The following is a 19,824-nucleotide window of genomic DNA, read 5'->3' as shown; positions in this document are numbered from 1 at the left end:
TGCATCCCCAGAGCTTCAAACCAGGCCTGGCACATAGTGGGTGCTCAATCCAAATTTTCCGAGTGAATGTTGAACCCGCCCTGAGAAGCAGTTCTGCCAGCACAGGCACATTCCCTGTCCGGTCTTGACGGTCTGTAGTTCTGTACTTTGGCCATTAGGTGGCGCATCCACGGGAGGGAGGAAACCGGAGGCTGGGGTTACCCATGGCCCAGAACCTGACAACAGGGCAGAATGACAAAAGCGAGCAGTGGGCGGATCCGAACAGCAAAAATCACTCATCCACTCCCTTAGTCAACATCTCTCAAGCACCAGCTGCAAGCCAGGCCTGTGCTTCCTAGAGCCCTCTGAAGTCGGGTTGTGGAGGGGAGCTCACAGGCATAGGCAGAGCCTGTCGGGCATCTGCGTGGGGATATGCGATCATGAGTGATGGTGATGAGGGCAGGAGGGTTGGTGGGAAGGCCTAGGAAGGGCTTCCACAGCTTTACGGGCAGGTCTGTGGGTGGCTCTGACTCTAGCAGAAAATATTACAGGGTCAAACAAACCTGGATCTAAATTCCAACCATACCGCTGATCTGCTGTGTTATCTTCGCCAGGTGATTTGCCCTCTCTGAGCGTGTATCCTCCTCGACAGTATGGAGATCCCAGTTAGTACCTATTTGCAAGGATAATGAGGATAAAACAAGAGGGCCCTTGGCACAGTGTCTTTCACATAGCACCCAAACTAGATATTATTCTTAAAATATTGGACATAATAACCAGTATTTGCATAAGCCTTTACACAGCTCTCTCTGAAGTCTTCCTATCATAAAAGTAATCCTCATAATAATCCTGCAGGTATCTTTATTACCCCACTTTTCCGATAAGAGGGTGAGGGTTGTCAGATTATGTAACTTGCCCACAATCATACAGCTTGTAAAGTAATGGACTCAAGCCAGGTCCAGCTCAGCAAACATATATGGGGTATCCCGAGAGGCGGACGCTATGCCAGGTGGAGGGGATCCAGGATGAACGAGGTTGCAGTCTAGGGGAGAGACTAACACCTGCAGATCACGTCCATAGACCAGGTTAGCTACTGAGATAGAAGAATGCCCAGGATCCTTTGGGATCACAGACAAAAGCCATTTGGGCCAGCCCTGGCCAAAGATTCCAGAAAGACCTCAGGGACTGGGAAATCCCTTAGCTACGCCTTGAAGGCTGGGTCACAGTGACCCAGGAGAAGACAGGGAATGAGAACTCTAGCATTCCAAGTTCAAGAGATGCCCTGGGCAGAGGGAATTGTTTTGAAACACGCTCATGCTGGGCTGTGACTTCAAACCCAGGATCCAGCAAGCAGCGTATGCCCTCTCTCTGACTTAAGTGCCAGGAAGTCTTGGAGGGAGTAGGGCACTAACAAAGGGAGAACGGCCCCCTATGTGTTCTCATTGTCCAATGAGCTCTTGCTTCAAAGCACTCTCATCAGTTTGTAATTATTCTAGGGGCCCTCCAGGGCAGTGCTCCTCAAACACTGAAGTACATACAAACTATCTGGGGTGGGTTGGTTTTTTTTTTTTTTTAATGTTTACTCATTTTGAGAGACAGAGACAGACAGAGCATGAGCAGGGGAGGGGCACAGAGGGAGAGGGAGACACAGAATCCTAAGCAGGGTCCAGGCTCCGAGCCGTCAGCACAGAGCCCGACATGGGGCTCGAACCCACGGACCGTGAGATCATGACCTGAGCTGAAGTCGGACGCTCAACCGACTGAGCCGCCCAGGCACCCCTGGGGTCTTTTTTCAATGCTGGTTGTGATTCCAGAGCTCCTGGTACAGCCCAAACATCTGCATTTCTAAACAAGCTCCCGGGTGAAGCAGCGGCTACGGGACCATCCTGGGTGCACGCTTTGAGTAACAAAGGTCTCCCCGTCAGCGTCAAGAGGGCAGGCTGTGTCTGGTATTACTCAACCATCTTATACGCAGATTGTGACATGGAAGAGGCTGAATGAACGAAAGGAAGGATAAAGGGCAGAAGGTAGAAGGGAATAATGCTGAACGCTGGTTGGCCTACAGGCCTGAAGCTAGAGACAAGAGATGGGCCCGGGGATTCTCCCTCCGTGGGGTCAGCTCTGGCACTCCCAGCATGAACTAAGCCCACGCCGTACCCCATCCAGGTCCCTTGGGGCTGAACACCAATGCCTAAAAACAAAGAAGAGCAGTGTCAGCAGCAGACCTCATCCTGCTCTCGGCCAAGTGTCTCTAATCTGTCACCATGCTTAGCCCACAGCCTTCTCCCCAGCCTACGATCCAAATTGGGCTGGTGTCCCTCCTCCACCAGAAGGCATGGTGCTACCTCGAAACAGGCTGAGAACCACCCCCGCTCCCACCCCCAAGCCATTCCAGCCCACGCTGCCCTCTCCAGAAATGACAGGAAGCAGCTAGTCCCCCAGCGTCGCAGCATAGAGTTTCTGCACTGCTGTCCCAGGGAGGGCTAGCAGGCTCCCCCTTTTTGCTACCCACCCCCCCCAACACTCACTCGTCCACCATCCCCAACTCTACCCCACCACACACACACACACACACACACACACACGCGCGCGCACACACACACAGAGTGTAAAAAGTGCTGATCCCAAAAGTCAATGCCCATGACAGACCTCCCACCCAGCAATCTTCGGTTTATTAACTCAACAAATTCTTGATCTCCTACTATATGCCAGGCACTGATCCAGACACAGAATTACTGCAATGACCAGGACAGATAAGGTCTTTCTTTGGTGTCAGGAAGCCTCCTTTGTAATATGGGGAGACAGATAATAAATGAACCTGGCGATAAGGAAAATAAAGTGGGGGGATTTAACAGAGAATAACGGAGGGGCTATTGTACAGGGTGGCCGGGCCCCCCTGAGGAGATGGCATTTAAGCTGTGTCCTCACTGACAGGAAGAAGCCAGCAAGACAAGGATACAGAAAAGAGATTCCAGAGAAGAGCAAGGGCAAGGCCTGGGCCAGGGGTGAGCTTGGCTTGTTCGGCAAACAGGAGGGCCGTGGGTAGGGTAGAGTGGGTGAGGGGGTGGTGGAAGTCAGTCGCAGATGCAGCCCAGGGCTGAAGGTGCAGGTGCTTGTAGGCAACAGAGAGGAGTTCAAACTATGTTCTAGGTAAAGTATGAGCCACTGGCAGGTTTGAAACTGAGCAGGGACACAACCGGATTCATGTTTTTAATAGAACGCTTGTGGAGAATGCACTGTGTGTGAGTTGAACGAGACCCAGAGCTGCCCTCCTTAGCTCAGCGTCTGCGAGGTGCTCTGCCATGCCGTTGGGGGCAGGAAGGTGGCCTGGCTGACCTCCCACTCTTCCTTCTCCAGCAACCACTGGGCAGAATAACCCTCTGTGTCCCTGCTGCTGGCCTCTGTCGGCTGACAGGCCCCATCTGGGCTGACGGAGCCTCTGAGGAATCCCAGAAGCGTGGTCAGGGGCCTACTTAGGTGACCAACTGGATTTGGGAGGAAACGCCCACGGTGCTGCCCTTGGCCTGGCACCAAGGGCATCTTCCTAGCCAGTTCTGGTAAAGCTGGCCAACTGAGCAAACCAAGACCAATGAGTCAAATGAGCTTCATGCTGTATAGTCACTGGGCAGGGGCAGCGAGCACTTTCAGAACAGGGCAGAAACCCTCTGACCCCAGCTCCACTTTGCCCTCTGTCCAGCTGGTGGCCTGTGGGAAGAACAGCCAGATGGTCACCCGGAGCCTATGCTCTAGTCCCGAAGCTCAAGGCCTTCTGATCGCAGGATCCCTTCTTAGAGTTAGTTGTGGGGCTGGCTGGTGCTTCCTCAGCTTTTAGCTGTGGCTTTTAGGCACAGAATCTCTTGTTCCCTAAGACGGTATAAAGAGCCTCAGGTATATAAAACGGATCAAAGCTTCACCTCGCTGGTGGGGCCAAGAGGCACTTGCCAAGCCCAAGTCCATGCTTCTTTGCCCTCATTCACCGATAACTTTGGGCAGCACTTGCGCTCTCTGACCTCAGTTTCCTCCTCTGTCATCGCGGAACTCAGCCGTGTCTCCTTGCAACACCTTGCCACACAAGCCCCCTTGCCCTTTGCAGCAGAGCTCCGAGAAAAGTCCTCAAGGGCCCCCTCGGCGCAGCGAGAGACGCGGGTGCCCCATGTTGCCCACCCACGTGTGGCACAGTTTGCAGGGCAGAGCAAGAGGGGAGACCACCCCCCCCCAGCCGCCTGCCCCAACCCTGGACTCTAGGAGAGCAAAGTGCGTGGGCCAAGCAGCCCTACAGTGGTAAGGCTGGAATTGGCATGATCCGTTCCTTCCACAAGCAGCGCCCAGGAGCCAGCCCCTGAGGCAGGCTTGTGCCCCTCCTCGGGCCAACATCCAGCTCTGGGGACCGGCTCTGCCTGGGGTGCACTCGGGCCTTCCTCAGGCCTCAGTCACCCAACAGTTAACGCGTTTCTTCTTGACTGACAACCAGCATAACACCAAAACAGTCAACTATTTTTATCTCCGGATTAATCACAAAAGGCTAACGCTTCCACCTTCCCTGTGATTAAAAATTAGGAGACCAAACTCTATAGTGGTTCAGGATAATAACCAATCCTGTGAGGGCGAGGTATGAATAATGCATCTCCAGGCTTGGGCGGCTGGCGCCTTCCCCCCCCCCTCCACCCCTCCGCCTGGGCCCCAGTCCCAGCTCCAGGACCCGGGCCTGAATGGAGACGTAATGAGTCGCCCCCTTCCATCGAAGCAACAGCTGCCAAGAACGACTGTTGATTTCTATTCAGCCTCGTGGCCCCCAAACATCCTCCCTCCTCACCCACTGCCACCCCCACACCCCAGCCCCATCCGCACCCCCTCCTACCCCATCTGGTGTGCAGCGAGGCGAAGGCCAATCAATAATGCATAGCTACATGAATAACCGCATGATAACCACTTATTTGGGAAGATATAATCAGGACCCATTCTGCGGCTGGGGGTGTGTGTGTGTGCGTGTGTGTGAGTGTGCGTGTGTGTGCGCGCGCCTGGGTACTCACAAAACAGGGTCCTCCTCCCCCCTCCCCTCCTCTGCACGCCCTCTAATCCAATATTCCAGAACACAGCAGTAGGCAGCAAGAAGGAAGCCTGGCCCCTCACTGTATTTGGTTTCGAGAAAGCCCTCCTCAGGCTCCATGCTGTGATCACAGTGTGCTGTGCACCTGAGCAAAGGCCCAGAGACCGTGGGTTCTCAAACTTGGTCACGCACCAGAATCATCCGGGGAGTTGTAAAAACCCCTGGTGCTTAGGGTCCACCTCCAGAGATTGGGACTGCCAACAGGATTTTTTAAAACCGCCCCCGGAAGATTATGATATGCAACCAAGGTTGAGAACCACTGCCTCGGACCCAAGAAATGTCAGCGCCACAGAGAACTTTCCAGATCTCCTGTTGTCCTTTCATATGTTGTATCTGGTGAAATAAAGCCACCAGGAGGGACAAGCTTGCCCAATGTACCCTCTGATTTAGGGCACTCGCCACAAGACCACACCAGTTGGCTCTTCACCGGGGAACCCACGGAGACGAGGACGGCCAGGTGTTTCTTCTATTCCCAGAGCTGCCAATGGTTCTTTCCATCTCCCCTGGCTCTCCCCAAGCTCAGCCAGAGAACTCCATCCTGGGCACCTAATGGAGAGAAAGCTGCCACCACAGAAGAAAGCCCCAGCCCAGCCCTCCCGCCCAGCCCGTTGCATAGAGACAAAATTCCCCTCATCGGCAACTGTCACACCCACCCCCCATTTGCGGAAAGCCCACATCAGCCTCCCTTTTGCTCTCTGGCCACACCAGCACCAAGGAGGCCTCTGGCACTGATGAGGGAGTTTGGGGTGGGCAGGGGGTGGGGGGTTGTCCTTATCATCCAGCCCATAGCCAACATCTGCCTAAGCCCCGAGCCCCCTGGGGAGGCCAGGCCGGGTTGGATGAGGCCAACTTCCTCCCTGGGCCAGGATCTCGGGTGGAGTTCTGGGGCTGATGATAGCGTCTTGTAAGCCCTGATGGTTTGTTTTTCCTCAGAAAATGGAAACTTGGGGGTTGGCACACACTGGGCTATAGTAATGAACCGCGCCTCCTCCGAGGCCAGGAAGGAACAGGGCAGGGCCACTAGTGGAAGGTGTGCAGCTTTGGGTGTTTACCTGGAGTTTTCCTGAGGAGCCTGGGTGCACCAGGAGAGTGGCAGATGGGGGGAGGCCCCGGGCAGGGGAGGGAAGCCAGGCAGGTTGTGGGAACGTGCCCTGAGGGGCAGAGGCTGGACAGCACAGCCTGCTAGGTCAGAACTGGCCCAGCCCTGCTCTCTGGCTCTGCTGCGTCTGTCTTCTCTGAGCCCGTAGTGCAGAAACTTACACAGGACCTGGGTGGAAGGATAGACTTTCCCTGGCAACTGGGCAAAGAAGGTCTTTTGTGCTGGGACCCCGTCTCATCACCCAGTCTCCTCTGCATTCGTTCACCGAGCAAACATGTGGCTCAGCCCTCCCCAGGCCTCCGGCACTGACCCACCCAGCCATTCCCTGGGGGAGGAAGACCAGAGATTCATCAGGTGGTCTCCAGGGAGACCTTCCCCTTCTGTGGTTTGTCCAGGGAGGAGAGTCAGGAAGCTGCAGAGGCCTGAGACCCTCCCTGTGTCCATAAGCACGAACATAAGAAGAGGCTCTGTAACCTGAAGCCAGTCACTTAACTTCTCTGGGCCTCCTCTCCAAGTGATGGTCATCTATCATCATAACTGCCCATCCTACATCCCATGGTCACCGTGGGGATCACAGGGGTGACTCCAAGGGACTTGGGCAAATGTTTATGGAGTTTATGCCACCAGGCCCTGGGCCCTGAGCGGGGCAGGGTGGGAGCCTCAGCCCCTGCCGTGGATGTCCTTCCCCTGTGGCACTCCCATCTCGAGAGCCACAAGTCTCCGGCCACCCTGTGATGAACTGCAGCGGGAGAAGTGGGCAGCAGAGATCCCCGACTCTGGGATGAGGCAGTTGGAGCCACTCTGGAAGAATCCGGCACTCAGGAGATGCCAGGGGTCACACAGCCGTCTGAAACACTGACTCAGCCTTCCGAGGAGTCCCCTCACCTGTCACCTGCCCCCCTGCAAGGGAAGGGGCTGGCTGGGAGCTGCAGGTGTCAGAGGACCCGGGTGGCATCCCTGGCTCTGGTGCTGATGCTGCTCCTTCCCCGAGCGACCTTGAGCAAGTCATTTAATCCTGCTGGGCCTCGATTTCCGGATCCGTGTAATTGGGATAATAATAATGTTTACTTTGCAAGATTGTTGTAAGGATTAAATCAGACAACAGATGTGCCAGTGCTTTGTTTAAGAGAGAGAGAGAGAGAAGTTAAAAAGAAAGTACAGATAGTATCTAGGCAGTGGCGCTTTGCTTCCCGATCTGTGAAACGAGGCTAATGATGCCTGCCCTGTCCCCTCACAGGCGCGTCGTGAGCTTCGGATGAGATGATGGCATGAACATTGTCTGCAAATAAACATGCAGTGCATATGTCAGAGATTACTGCTGTTGTTGCTATTATAGTTAGAATACAAGGGGATTATACATTTTATTAAAGTATGATAATTATTGTTTGTCGGCGGCTCCATAAAATCCGCCCAGCCCAGAGCCTGCCAGCCCTGCCGGAGGCCAAGGGTGCCCTCAGCCTGACCTCTCTGCTCCTCTCCCCGCAGTGCCGCCCGATGACCCGGTCATCCTGGGGGGCCCTGTGATCAGCCTGAGGGCGGGGGACCCACTCAACCTCACCTGCCACGCGGACAACGCCAAGCCTGCGGCCTCCATCATCTGGTTGCGGAAGGGAGAGGTCATCAATGGGGCCACCTACTCCAAGGTGAGGCCTGGGGGCAGGAGAAAGGGCGGGGCTTCGGGGGAATGGGGCGGGGCCTCGTGAGCGTGGGGCGGGGCTGCATGGGGAGAGCCACCACTCCCCAGCTCAATCCCTCTTGCTCCCTCTGTGTGCTTTTTGTCTCTCATTCTTTGCTACCTCTCTGTGTCTTTCTTTTTCTCTCGCGCTCTGTGTCACTTTTTCCCTCTCGTGCTGTGTTTCTATTTATCTGACCTTTTCTGTTTCCCCGACTGTGTAACTCTGCCTTCTCTTCTTTCCTGGGGTAATTACTGGGCTCGGCCAAGACCCTACGAATAGAGTATGGTCGGAGGAGGAGACTCAGGGGCAGAAGTGGCCAGGGCCTAGGGTTGCCAGATAAAATACAGGACACCGAGTTACATTTGAATTTCAGTATAAGTATGTCCCAAATATCACATGGGGCATCATTATGCACCATACTAATCTAAAACAATTATTCATTGTGTGTCTGCAATTCAGATTTAATGCAATTCAGAGTGTCCTGTATTTTTATTTGCTAAATCTGGCCACCTTTCCAGGGCTACTGGGTAAGGCTGTTAAGTTCTCCCCGGCCCCAGATGCACCTGACTCAGGGGCCAGGGAAGGCTGGAATCCAGCCCACACTCCCTTACCTTGCCCTGCACCCTGCTCTACCTACCCGCAGGGGTGCCTTTCTGTCATTCACGTGCAGTACCATGAATTGGAAATGCCCTGAACTCACCCCTGTATTAGTTGGGTTTTTTTATTTGCTATATTTTTTGATGCTTTGACATCTCAAAGCCTTGCAGATGAGGAGGGACTTTCACTCCCAGGGTTAGCTAATTCCTGGAGACAGCAAACCAAGGTGCTGAGAACAGGCCTTTGCTGGGCCAACCTAACAATCCCGCATCCGTACCCACACCTCGTCCTTTATCAGACTGGCAGTCCCAGGTGCGAATCCTCCTACCCTAAATCCTCAGGGCTGGATCCTGGGTAACTAAAGATCACTCCTAGGGCCTAGAGCCTGTGGAAATTGTTCAGACCACCCAATCCTAAACTCTTTCAGCTGCCCACGCTGCCTTGTCCGTTCTTTCCCACAAAACTACAATAAAGACTTGCACCGTATTTTCCCCTCGCTCCCTCTGTCTCCTGACCAACCCTTCCGCCCTCCGTGGAGCCGCAAGCGAAACTGTGAGGAACAAACTACCTTCTTCATGGCAGTCATCTCCTGAGCTGCCGGCCTCACCCCTACCTGAATAAAAATAAAATCCCAGGGACATGTTAAAGCAGCTTCCACCAAACTCCAGTCAAGGAAAATTGTAAATAGCGTCCTAGACTGCATTTATATACCACAGAGCCTTTAAAGATGAACAGGACTGTAGAGGAGGGCCGGTCCAGTTCCCTTGATCCGCAGGTAGAAAACCGAGGCCTGACAAGAGAAGTGACTGCCCTTCTCAGTTGGTGAGTGGCTGGAAGGACAGTCTCATGGTGCCCGGGGCTTCACTCCTTCCTGTGTTCCTCTCAATACCGCCTCAGACAGATGGGCGGCTGCTGAGAGGTTGTGTCAGGCCCCAGGGCCAGCCAACACGCCCTGGCTCTGTAACTAGAGGTCTCTCCTCTCCCTGTGGCTCTCCCTGGCCTCAGAAAGTGGGGAGATGCATACGACCTGTTCCCCACTCCCACCCAACCACCAGCTCCTCTCCCTGGGTCTTGAAAAGATAAGCAAGGGGGTGCCTGGGTGGCCCAGTTAAGCGTCCGACTTCGGCTCAGGTCATGATCTCGAGGTTTGTGAGTTCGAGCCCCACATGGGGCTCTGTGCTGACAGCTCGGAGCCTGGAGCCTGCTTCGGATTCTGTGTCTCCCTCTCTCTCTGCCCCTGCCCCGCTCAAGCTCCGTCTCTCTCTCTCAAACATAAATAAACATTAAAAAATTTTTCTTTTAAAAAGAAAATAGAAGCAAGGCTTTCACCATCAGTGGAGGGTATGAGGCAGGACTGATGCTTCTCTGAGGGTGTGTCCTTCCTATCCAAAGCTGACTACCCCATCAAGGCCTCACGCGGAGCCTGGTGCCAGAACCCAGGACAAATGCCTTCCCTCGGGCATAAGTCCACCCAGGGGGAAGCTGCCCATTGAGAAATAAATCCCTCACCCATGTCCCGGGCTGGAGCCCCTCTGTTGTGTTATGAAATACAAAAATACAGCACAGGGAGTACATCACCCACATAAGGATGAAAAGGAAGGTAAGGGGTGTTCCTTCCTATCTGGGCATCTGTCCATTCCCTCTCTGAAGTTGGGCCAGCCTGACCCCTGCCAAGGTTTACTTCCTGCAGAGGACACGCCCCCATGGTAAAGAGAAAGGTCAGAGTCACCGTGCTGAACCTGTCTGGGGGCCGCCCTTGCCCCCAGCATGTTGCCCTCATGATGTGGATTCGGCCCCGCTGAGAGTCTGGAACCATGCTACAGCTGACCAGAGCAGGGAGGCTCGCTCACCCTCTGTCCCACCCAACCCTGTTCACACTCCCGCAGGCCTATGGCCCGTGTGACAACACCAGGCAGTGAGGGGCCAGCATTCCAGACCCTGCTCTGTGAACCTCAGGAGAGTCATTCCTTGGGCATCAGTTTCCTCTCCCATAAAACAAAGGGGTTGGATCAGACCCTCTGTGTTAGTAAGCTTGGGCCGCATAGCAAAATACCACAGACCAGTGGCTTAAACAATAGGCATTTGTTTCTCACAGGTCTGGAGGCTGGAAGTCCAAGATCAAGGTGCCAGCTCTGGTGACTTCTCTCTTCCTGGAAGACTGCACGTTCTCTCTGTGTCTTCACATGGCCTTTCCTCTGTGTGTGCAGAGAGAGGCAGATCTCTGGTGTCTCTTCCTCTCCTTATAAGGACACCAGTCCTCTTGGATCAGGGCCCCACCCTTATGACCTCATTTAACCTCCGTGACCTCCTTAAAGTCCCCGTAGCCTCATGTAGTCACATTGGGGGTCAGGGCTTCTCCGTATGAATTCTGGGCAGGGGGACAGACCCGTCCATAACAGGTGCCTGCCGGCTCTGACAAGGTATAAACCTACAACTTGGAGCTCACGGAGAGGGGGGATGATCCAGCAGTGTTCACATGGAACCAGCCCTATGGGCCATCAGGCCCCACCCCTCTGCCTCCCCGCTCCTCCCGGGATTGCAAGGACCATTAACACAGGCACTGCCGACGTCCGGAAGGCAGAGCAGCCCCAGACAAGCTATGCATGAGGGGCCAGGGCCATGAGCAGCTGAAACAGACAGGGACAGAGAGAGAGAGAGATTGAGAGAGCACACAGGTGCACACACAGCCAAGCTGTGTCCAGAGTCCACAGAAAAGATCCCCCGGGGACAGCCCTGACGGCCCTGAGTTCTCAAGCCCTCGGTATGTGTCACATAGTGGTGGGTCAGCCCCTGGGCCCGGGAGCTGGGCAGCCTCACTTTGAATCCAGCCTCCACCACCTTCCGGCTGCCTAACCTTGCCGTTCCTCGGCGTCCCCATCTATACAGTGGGACCCAGAACGGCACCTGCCTCAAGGGATACCTGTGAGGCTTGAATGAGAACCCTGCCTGGGCCCTCCCTTGATCCTCACAGGCCCCGGGGTTCGCCCTGCTGTCCGCTTTCCTAGATGAGAATGCCCACGTCACGGTCGGGCTCCGTCACATATTATGGTAATTTCATCTTTCTGCCTCGGTTTCCCCAGCTGCAAAACAGGATGACATTAACCATGGACGCCCGTGAGGATGGCTGAAACACGGAAAAGGAATTATGCATTGAAGGCACCTGGCATAGAGTCAGAGCGTTGGTCGTGTTAGTCCCTCCCCTCAGAGCTCTGCCTCACTCACCCCACTTCTCCCTCCTCAGAGGTCACACAGCAGTCCTGGTTTCATGGAACATTCTTTCTGCTGTCCAGCAGGGAAGCAGGGGAAGGATGAGCTGGTAGGATGGAAGGCGGCACTATTGAGGATGGCCAGGCCCCTTGACCTGGGAGGTCAGTCAGGAAAAAGAAGCACCCTCTGGCCCACCGCCCACCCCCCAGCGTAGGCTGTGGTGCCTCTCCCTAAACATGCCGTCACCAGAGCCCTCCTGGCCCGGTCGCTTGGGTGCATGCCTGGGACTCTGGCAGGTGTCTGGCTGGGGCAGCATGGGAGCTGGTGGCAAGGCTTCACTCCAAGTCCTCTCCGACTGGACGTCCAGCCTCAGGCTGCCTTCTCTGGGCCTGGCACCAGAGTGGAGGCCACACGGCATTCATCTGGAAAGCCAGCAGATTCACAAACCAGGGGAGGCACGACAGGTTAGGGAAAAGGGGGGAAGACGAGCCGGGCTGAGCCCAGAGACAAATCTTCCCGGAGAGCTAGCTTCTTGCTCCATCTGTTACCTCCCCAACAACTGCCAGGTGGCAGGACGCAGCCTTGACCCTGATGGGGGAGGGGGAGCCGGAAGGAAGGTTGTTTGGTCTTAGGACCCTCGAGTCATGTATGTATCTACCTCGAAGCCCCTTATTCTCCAGCCCTACCTCTCTGCTCCCTCCAGCTTTGGGCTGCTGCCTGCCCAGGGGCCACCCACCCACCATCAGAACCAGGAGCCTCCTTAGGGCCCCTGCTAAGAGGGACCCTGGAAGAACACTCCTTAAGGCCCTCACTGGGACCCAACTCCCTCCATGAGCCCCCTCCACTGTGCTTTCTCTCCCCACTAGTCACCCCGGGCTCTGCCCTCCACCCCCTCTGTTTATCTTAAGGGCCTAGAGTCTCTACCCAGGGTGGCAGTTGCCTGTCATCTGGGCCTCCTTTGTGAAGGGCATCCATTTTCAACCAGGGCACAAGACTGGGGTCCCTGAGGATGCAGGGTCTGGGGCAAATGGCACTGTGGTTCTCCACCTTTCCTTACAGCCCTCATTCAAGCCATGTGACCACAGGCCATAATGGATCCCCCAGGCAACTATAAAAAGGGGAAAGCAGAGAGTAGATTTAAAAAAAAAAAAAAAAGGACATGGCAGGTGGGGGAGGTGAGTGAGGAAGGGAGAAGAGAGGAGGCCTTGTTGCCAGGCAATCAGGCCTCACTCAAGGGCTTTCCAGTCTGTTTGCATATCAATGAGCTTCCCAGATTTAGCACCAGGGATGGGGCACCCACCCCCTGCATTCCCTCCAAATCTCTCGCACATCCACCCCTCCCCACCTGTGGTTCCCACCCAGACATCACCAGGCCTCCCATCTCTTGGGGTGCAGCCCGGCTCTCCACTGCCCAGCTGAGGCCCTGGGGGCTTTGGAAAGAGCAGAGCGGCCACTGCTGGACAACCGCACGCAGGAAGCGCTCTGTCCCCCCAGCCCCACCTCCAGGTCACTGCCAGTCGAATGCCAAGTGCCTGCCCTCAGGGATGGCGCAATGGGTCTGGGTACACAGGAAGCTGCAAGGGGCAGGCAGGGTAAGCGGCGCCTCACACAACCACTGGGACAGTCTCGAAGGTTCCTTGGAAGTCCCTAGTGGATGGAGGCCAATGGACACAGAGGAGTGGAAGCCCACCCATGAAGGCTTCTGCTCTGACACTCCTGTGCACCTGCCTCTGCTCCATATCTACATACATGGGTGGGCTGGGTCCCGGTAGAGCCTCGGGAGCTGCCATCAGGGTCCCATGAGCCAGGCTGGGTGACTCTGAGGTTGGGGGTTAGCAGCACACTCCTGCCCACCAAGCTGGAGGGAGGGCTGCCCCAGGTCTTAGAGGTGGTGGCCCCAGAAACAAAGTGACTTGCCATTAATCATCCACTTACACTCCCTGAGCTGATCTGCATCTTAATGAAGGTTTCTGGAGCAGGAGCTGGGAGGCTGGGGCCCAACGTGTGTCCCCAGAGTCAAGTTCAGTGAAGGGAAGACAGGGAGAAGGAGCCGGGAGGGGAGGGGAAGCAGGCTGTGACAAGAACCAGCAAATGATAGAATGTTCCACCTGGCCTGTACCTTCAAGGCCACAAAATCCAAAGGCTTCATTTGCATGTGAGAAAAGGGGAGAGTGGGGAGATCTGTGAGAGGGAAATGTAGGAAAAGAAGAGAGAAAAGAGAAGAGGAGAGAAGATAAGGAAGACAGGAGGAAGGAAGGAAAACTAGGTTGAGAATTGGGACTGAGGCCAAGCACTGCCTGCGGAGCAGACAGGCCACCGGGCCAGACGGGGCTCGGCTTTACACCTGCAGGTCGGCCCACCAGCCTGGCCCTCCCCAGGACCACCCTATTCCATTGCCTGCACACTGGCGCTCCTCTGCCCAGGGTCTGGATCCCAAGGAGCTGGAGCCCAGGGTGAGATGCTCAGAGCCTCTCCCAAGGGGGCGCCAGCTTCCCGGCCCTGCCTTCCTCTCGCTCTCCCCTTGGTTAATGAACACGTCTCCCTTTTCTCTAATTAGCTGGAACAAACAACTTGAACCAGAATTTTTAGTTCCCAGAAAAGCACATGCCCGGACACAGTAAATATGTCATTAATCATCATTCTGAGGCACAGGAGCACCCTGGGTACTGGGAGGAAGGGAAGCAGTCAGAGGGCCTAATTAGGAGCTCAGGCCTCCCCGCTCCCCTCCCGCCAGCACCCCGGCAGCCCTGTTCCTTTCCACCAGGCAGAGAGCAGATCAATTGGAGAGGTTCCCGGCAGAGTCAAACTTAATGTAAATGTTCTTGTTAGCACAAGGGTAAAAGTAAAGGAAAGGGGATGAGGAAGAACGATACCCACCTCTTTCCCCCCTCCCCCCCTCCCTCCACCCTACCCCAGGTCTTATTTCCATCCAGGAAATTGTTCTTATTATCGCTTTGCTATTTATAGACACATGAAGTCTGCCGAAGAGTCCGGAACCGTTACTGTGGTGCGGCCACAGCTCCCTCTGCTCTGACTTGGCTTGGGGCTAAACTGCTCTCCCCTCACCCCTGTTTGGCTGGCCTCCAGTTTAGCGCCCTGGCCCTGAGACTGATCTGCAGACCCTTATCCCACTGACTTATCCCACACCCACCCCTTGGCTTGCTGGGGCTGACCACATCGCTCCCCCCGGCCCTGGCCCAGCTCCAGAACCCCTTTGCCCAGGGCTGAGGCCCAGGAAAGATCGTGCGGTGAGGCCTCAAGCCACGGGAGCCTGCCCAGGCCCAGGTAGTTCTAGAACATGCTAGAGAAATGGTCTGGACCACTGCCCTGCTCTGTGGATCTCTCTGGCATCAGGACCTGGCTTTGTCTAAAGCTGGATATGCTGTTCTAGACAGAGGCTCATGTCATGTTCTCCTGGTGTTGGAGGCTACAGGCTCTGCCCCATGCTGAGAAGGACCCCCCAGAACTGAGGACCCAGAGAGCAGGTTCCAGCTGCCTATGTGCTGTTAAACAACAAAAATTCAACTAAGTAAATGTAAAGATCTAATTGGCTTTAGTAAATGATTCATAAATCGGGAGGCATCTCATCTAGGAACTGGAAAGTTCCAAGGAGGTCTACAAAATGGAAGGTTTTTAAAGGCAGAGAAGGGGCAGAATAAAAGGAAATTATAATCAAAGAATGAATTATTTCAGGCAAGTTCACTCTTAGGGGGTAACAGAGGGATGACCTCCTCCTGCTAACCAAGAATTTCTAGGTTGGCTGGTGAAATGTCACATTCCAGCAGGGCTGGGGTTTGAAACTGCATTAGGTTAGGTGTTAAGTCCTTGCTGATGTGGGGCCCTTAACATAAGTAACTCCATTTTGGGCCTGCTTTCTCCTTTTCAACACTGCTGCGTAGCTCAATGAACGTAAAGTGCTTAATCCCTCGAATTGTTCCCACCTTCAAGTGAAGATCATATTAACCACCATCTAGCTTTCAGGGAGCCGTGGTGTGAGGGTCCTGGGCTCTGGGGGTCACCATTCTCAAGTGCAAATCCCAGCCCTGCCTAGCAAGTCCCCGACTCACTTTGAACTAAGTTTTCTACTAAGTGGAGATAATGCTCCCTTCCTTGTGGGGTCCGGTGAGAACAGTGTCGCTGTTATCTTTAAGGGAGGTTTTGAGAAGTAACGTCTATTCGTCTATCCCGTGGCCCTAAGCAAGCCAAAATGAGACGGCGTCCAGCACCCTTCTCTGGAGGGGGTTAAGGAGCTTCCCAGGATCAGAAGTCTCTGAGTACCGAACAAGTCCAGTCCCACCTTGGAAGTGGCTCCCCTGCCTGACACAGCTCCCCAGCACCTTACCTTAGTGGATCACCGTGAGCTCAGGGTGCGGTGCGGGGCACCAAACTGATGGGGAGGTAGCCGGAAGGGGGCGCAGCAGTGATGGCGGAACTAGCTGCAGCATGAGCCCCTGAAAACAAAGGGATGGAAGGCAGGAGACCAAAAGGCTTTCAGGCTTTGCATTTGTTCCCAAAGACTGCCCTAACGAAGCACCTCAGCTGGTGCTTAAGACAACCAAAATGTATTGTCTCTGGGTTGTGGAGGCCAAAAAATCTGAAAGCAAGGTGTCAGCAGGCTGTGATCCCTCCAGGGAGAGTCCTCCCTTGCCTCTTCCACTCCCGGAGGCTCCCAGCGTTCCTTGGCTTGTGGCCACATCGTTCCGGGCTCTGCCCGTCTTCAGGTGACCTTCCTTGTTTCTTTCTGTGTCCTCTTCTCTTCGTCTGAGGACATTAGTCATTGACTTTACCCTCTCCCCCAAATCCAGGGTGATCTCAAGATCTTAACAAGTTCCCGATTACTTAGCTTATCTCTGAAGACCCTAATTCCAAATAAGTTGCCATTCTGAGGTTCCGTGAAGACATGGATTGGGGGGGTGGGGACGCTCTTCAGCCCCCTGTCAGACCCTCTTACTTTTCTCAACCCCAACTTGAAGGGTAAGTTCGGTGGAGCTGCGTGGGCTCTCCTGAGCTTACCTGTTTTCTCATCTGTCACGTGGAAGATAATGGCATCTGTCCTGCCTGTGATGGGTTGGGGCTCGAATGAGGTCAGGAAGTGAAATGACTTGAAACGTTGGAAGGGTTCACATAGATAAAGCAATACCTGCATCCCCGCTCCAGCCCTGCCCTTACCCCATGCCCCAACTGCACCGTCTGCCGCTGGGCACATTCTCTGTGCTGCCTGCAGACCCAGAGGCTCCCCCCAACACCAGAGGACACCTGCAACCTGATTTCCTTTGGGCCCAGCCTGGTTTCTTTTACACTTTGGGGTATACAAGTCCAGGCTGATTGTCCCCCATGATAGAAGACCTTCTAGTTTCTGTTTCCTTCTGCAGCCCAGTGCTCGAGTAACCCCCCAGCTCTCCACAGAGACTTGCACCCCTGGGTGTCCCGACCTGAGGGCTCCTTCTCCTTTCAGCGAGGCTGGAGCATGTCTTCCTGCCCAGGACATCCCCTCTGAGTGACATGTGGCCTTCTTTCCCTGCCCTCCTTCCCCCACCCCACTCCCCCGCCCCGCCCCAGACTCTGCTTCGAGACGGCAAGCGTGAGAGCATCGTGAGCACGCTCTTTGTCTCCCCCGGCGATGTGGAGAATGGACAGAGTATCGTGTGCCGAGCCACCAACAAAGCCATCCCCGGAGGGAAGGAGACTTCAGTCACCATCGACATCCAGCGTGAGTACTGACGCGGCCCTCCCAGCCGGGCCAGGCCTGGGGCAGGAACCACCCGGCAGTCCCTGCCCGGAGCACGGATTGGGGGAAAACGCCAGGCCTGGATAACCAGCTCCCTAGAGCCACTCGCCAGCTTCTTCTTGCCCCCTCTCTGGGGGGTGTCCGGAGACAGGAAATGGGTCAGACAGCTCCCCGGACTGGCCGGGATTGTATTTATGGGCACCCAAAGGTCTTGTCCTTCTTATTGTCACATGAAGTAACAACATCAGATGAGGACCTTTGGCAAATGACATGGTCAAGCCACATGTCCAAACCTGTATGAGGTAGAACTTCCACATCAGTAAATATCCGAGTCAGTCCCCGGGCCTGCTTTCACCAGGGGGCCCCTTCTGGAAGAGGAAGCCAGAGCAGAGATACTGGGGGCCACAGGGTGTTCGGGGCCCCGGAGTGGGTGAGCAGCACATACCCTACAGAAGCTGGGGACCCAGGGGCCCCTCTCGTGGAAGGGGCGGTCAGGGAGAGAAGAAGAGTGCTCATTCAGTCAGCCCACACTTTCCACGTATTATTTCATCTTTACAACAACCATTTGGGTAGGTGTGACAGTGGTCCCTACGTGGGGACACCGAGGCACCCAGAGGTTGATCAGCTTGTCCAAAGCCACATAATTGTCAAACGCAGACAGCCTTGCTTTCCAGAGCCCGCACTGGTAACCCCTCCTCTACACTTCCCCACAGCGGGCCCTCAGCGAGCTTCCGTCCTCACGATTAACGTTAACAGGATTGATGCGTTAAAACTCCCCCAGAATCCTATTCCAAAAGTCACCTAAAAAGACTCCTTAACAGTCTCCTAAAACCTCCCTAAATTTTCTGTCAGCCTCAGAGAACAACAACAACAACAACAACAACCACAAAAATGTTCAACAAGGTGGTCCAGCGGCCTCCCTCCCGGTACCGGACTAGTTTAGGTCTGAGGTCTCAGCACTCAAAAGTTGACTTTTCTTCTCTTAAATCCCCCTCCCTGCCAGGGAGCGTGAGGCCACTATGTGCCGGGGGCTGTTTTGGTGCTACGCTAGGCGCTACAGGCTGGCATTCATCTCCTTCTTATTATTTCATTCATTTTAAATCAAATTCATTTACAAACCTTTCCCAACAGCCTGGCTCATCTCAGCCTTCTGGATTCTGAGCTCCACCTGGTTCCGCAGGCGGGGATCTGGAGTCCAGAGGGGCGGGGCCCAGCGAGCCGAAGTCCTTACTCTGTCTAGAATCCTGGCAGCTGCCACTTAGATCCCAGAGGGCAGAAGAAACAGTTGTAACCCTCAGTCTCGCTCTAGAGACTCAGACACAGCGGAGTTCTTGGAGAAAGCTTCATCTTCTCTGTCCTCACTGGCTAGTAACCCCTACTCCCTCATCACCACCAACTATTCTATTCCGCATTTAATGAGAGCCAAGAACAGTGGGGCTCTTGCCAGACCCAGGACCAGGCTGAGGGGAGGGAGCCGCTCACTCAGAGGATCCCGGATCCCGTGAATACGGGGCTGCCCTGAGGGGGCTGCCTGTCCTGCCCCAGCCCTGGCTGTCCACACCCACCAGCTTCTTCTGAGCAGCAGCTGTGGGCCCAGCTCTTGAGAAAAAGCAAAATACTCCGGGGATCAGGTGGTCCAGCATGCAAAAAGGCCACACCACCATGGGCTGTGCGAGCCTAAGCTTGTCACTTTATTCTGGGGATACCCGTTCCTTGTCCTGTGACCGAATGATGTCCAGAGTTTCTTCTTGCCCTTGGATTGACCGTGATCAGAGCTGTCTTCAAACACAAGCCAGATCTGGGAGGCATGTGGGTGGGGGACAAGAGACATCCAAGCCTCCCACTGCTGGGCTGCCGGTGTACCCCCTGCCAAGCCCCAACCTGGTCAGGAGGCCCACGCCAGCTACGGAATCCGCACAAAAGGAGCCAGCCGGCAGCCCCCCACGGCAGCAGCCTGGCCCCGGCAGGGGGACACCTGGCGGCAGCCACACTCCCCTCCAGGCCATTCTCCATCACACCAGGAAAAGCTCTCCTGTCAACAAGAAAGGCATCATCCTAATAGCCCACCAACTATTACTAATGCCCTCTAATGAGACGATCAATTCACCAGGGCACACAGATGACGGTCTGTGAGGACGCCAGCCTTGCCGGGTCTCTGCGCCCTGGCTGGCTGTCTTTCCAAGGACACCTCAGCCCCAGGAGGTAGGAAGCATCGGGAATGAGATCGGAGAGTGGCCGAGGACCCAGGTGCCTGGTTCCTAGGTGGGCCCCGTCTGAGGCAGGACAGGGAAGTGGTTAAGGCCACAGCATTCTTCCTGGTTTGAATTCTGGCTTCTGCCCCCTACTGAAGGATGTTGGCCTGGTTAGTTAACCTCTTTGTGCCTCAGTTTCCTCATCTGTATGTGGAAGTGGCAATGCTGGCTTCATCTGG

The 19,824-nt window shown here is 55.0% G+C and overlaps 1 protein-coding gene across 1 annotated transcript in view; it reads left to right on the top strand.

Annotated features, from left to right (window-relative positions):
• Positions 1–19,824, top strand: part of KIRREL3 (kirre like nephrin family adhesion molecule 3) — a 143,402-nt gene that overhangs the window by 93,496 nt on the left and 30,082 nt on the right. Inside the window, exons 6-7 of the mRNA XM_047071955.1 lie at positions 7,671–7,828; positions 17,225–17,375. Of these exons, the coding sequence (XP_046927911.1) occupies positions 7,671–7,828; positions 17,225–17,375 (309 nt within the window). The remainder of the gene's footprint in view (positions 1–7,670; positions 7,829–17,224; positions 17,376–19,824) is intronic.

The sequence above is a fragment of the Lynx rufus genome, unplaced genomic scaffold (genome assembly GCF_022079265.1).
Source record: "Lynx rufus isolate CCGP_SWC_20201006 ecotype Redwood Valley unplaced genomic scaffold, mLynRuf1.p SCAF_9, whole genome shotgun sequence".
Classification (NCBI taxonomy): Eukaryota; Metazoa; Chordata; class Mammalia; order Carnivora; family Felidae; genus Lynx; species Lynx rufus.
Note: the sequence above shows the minus strand (reverse complement) of the source record. Positions and strands in the feature narration are given on the sequence as shown.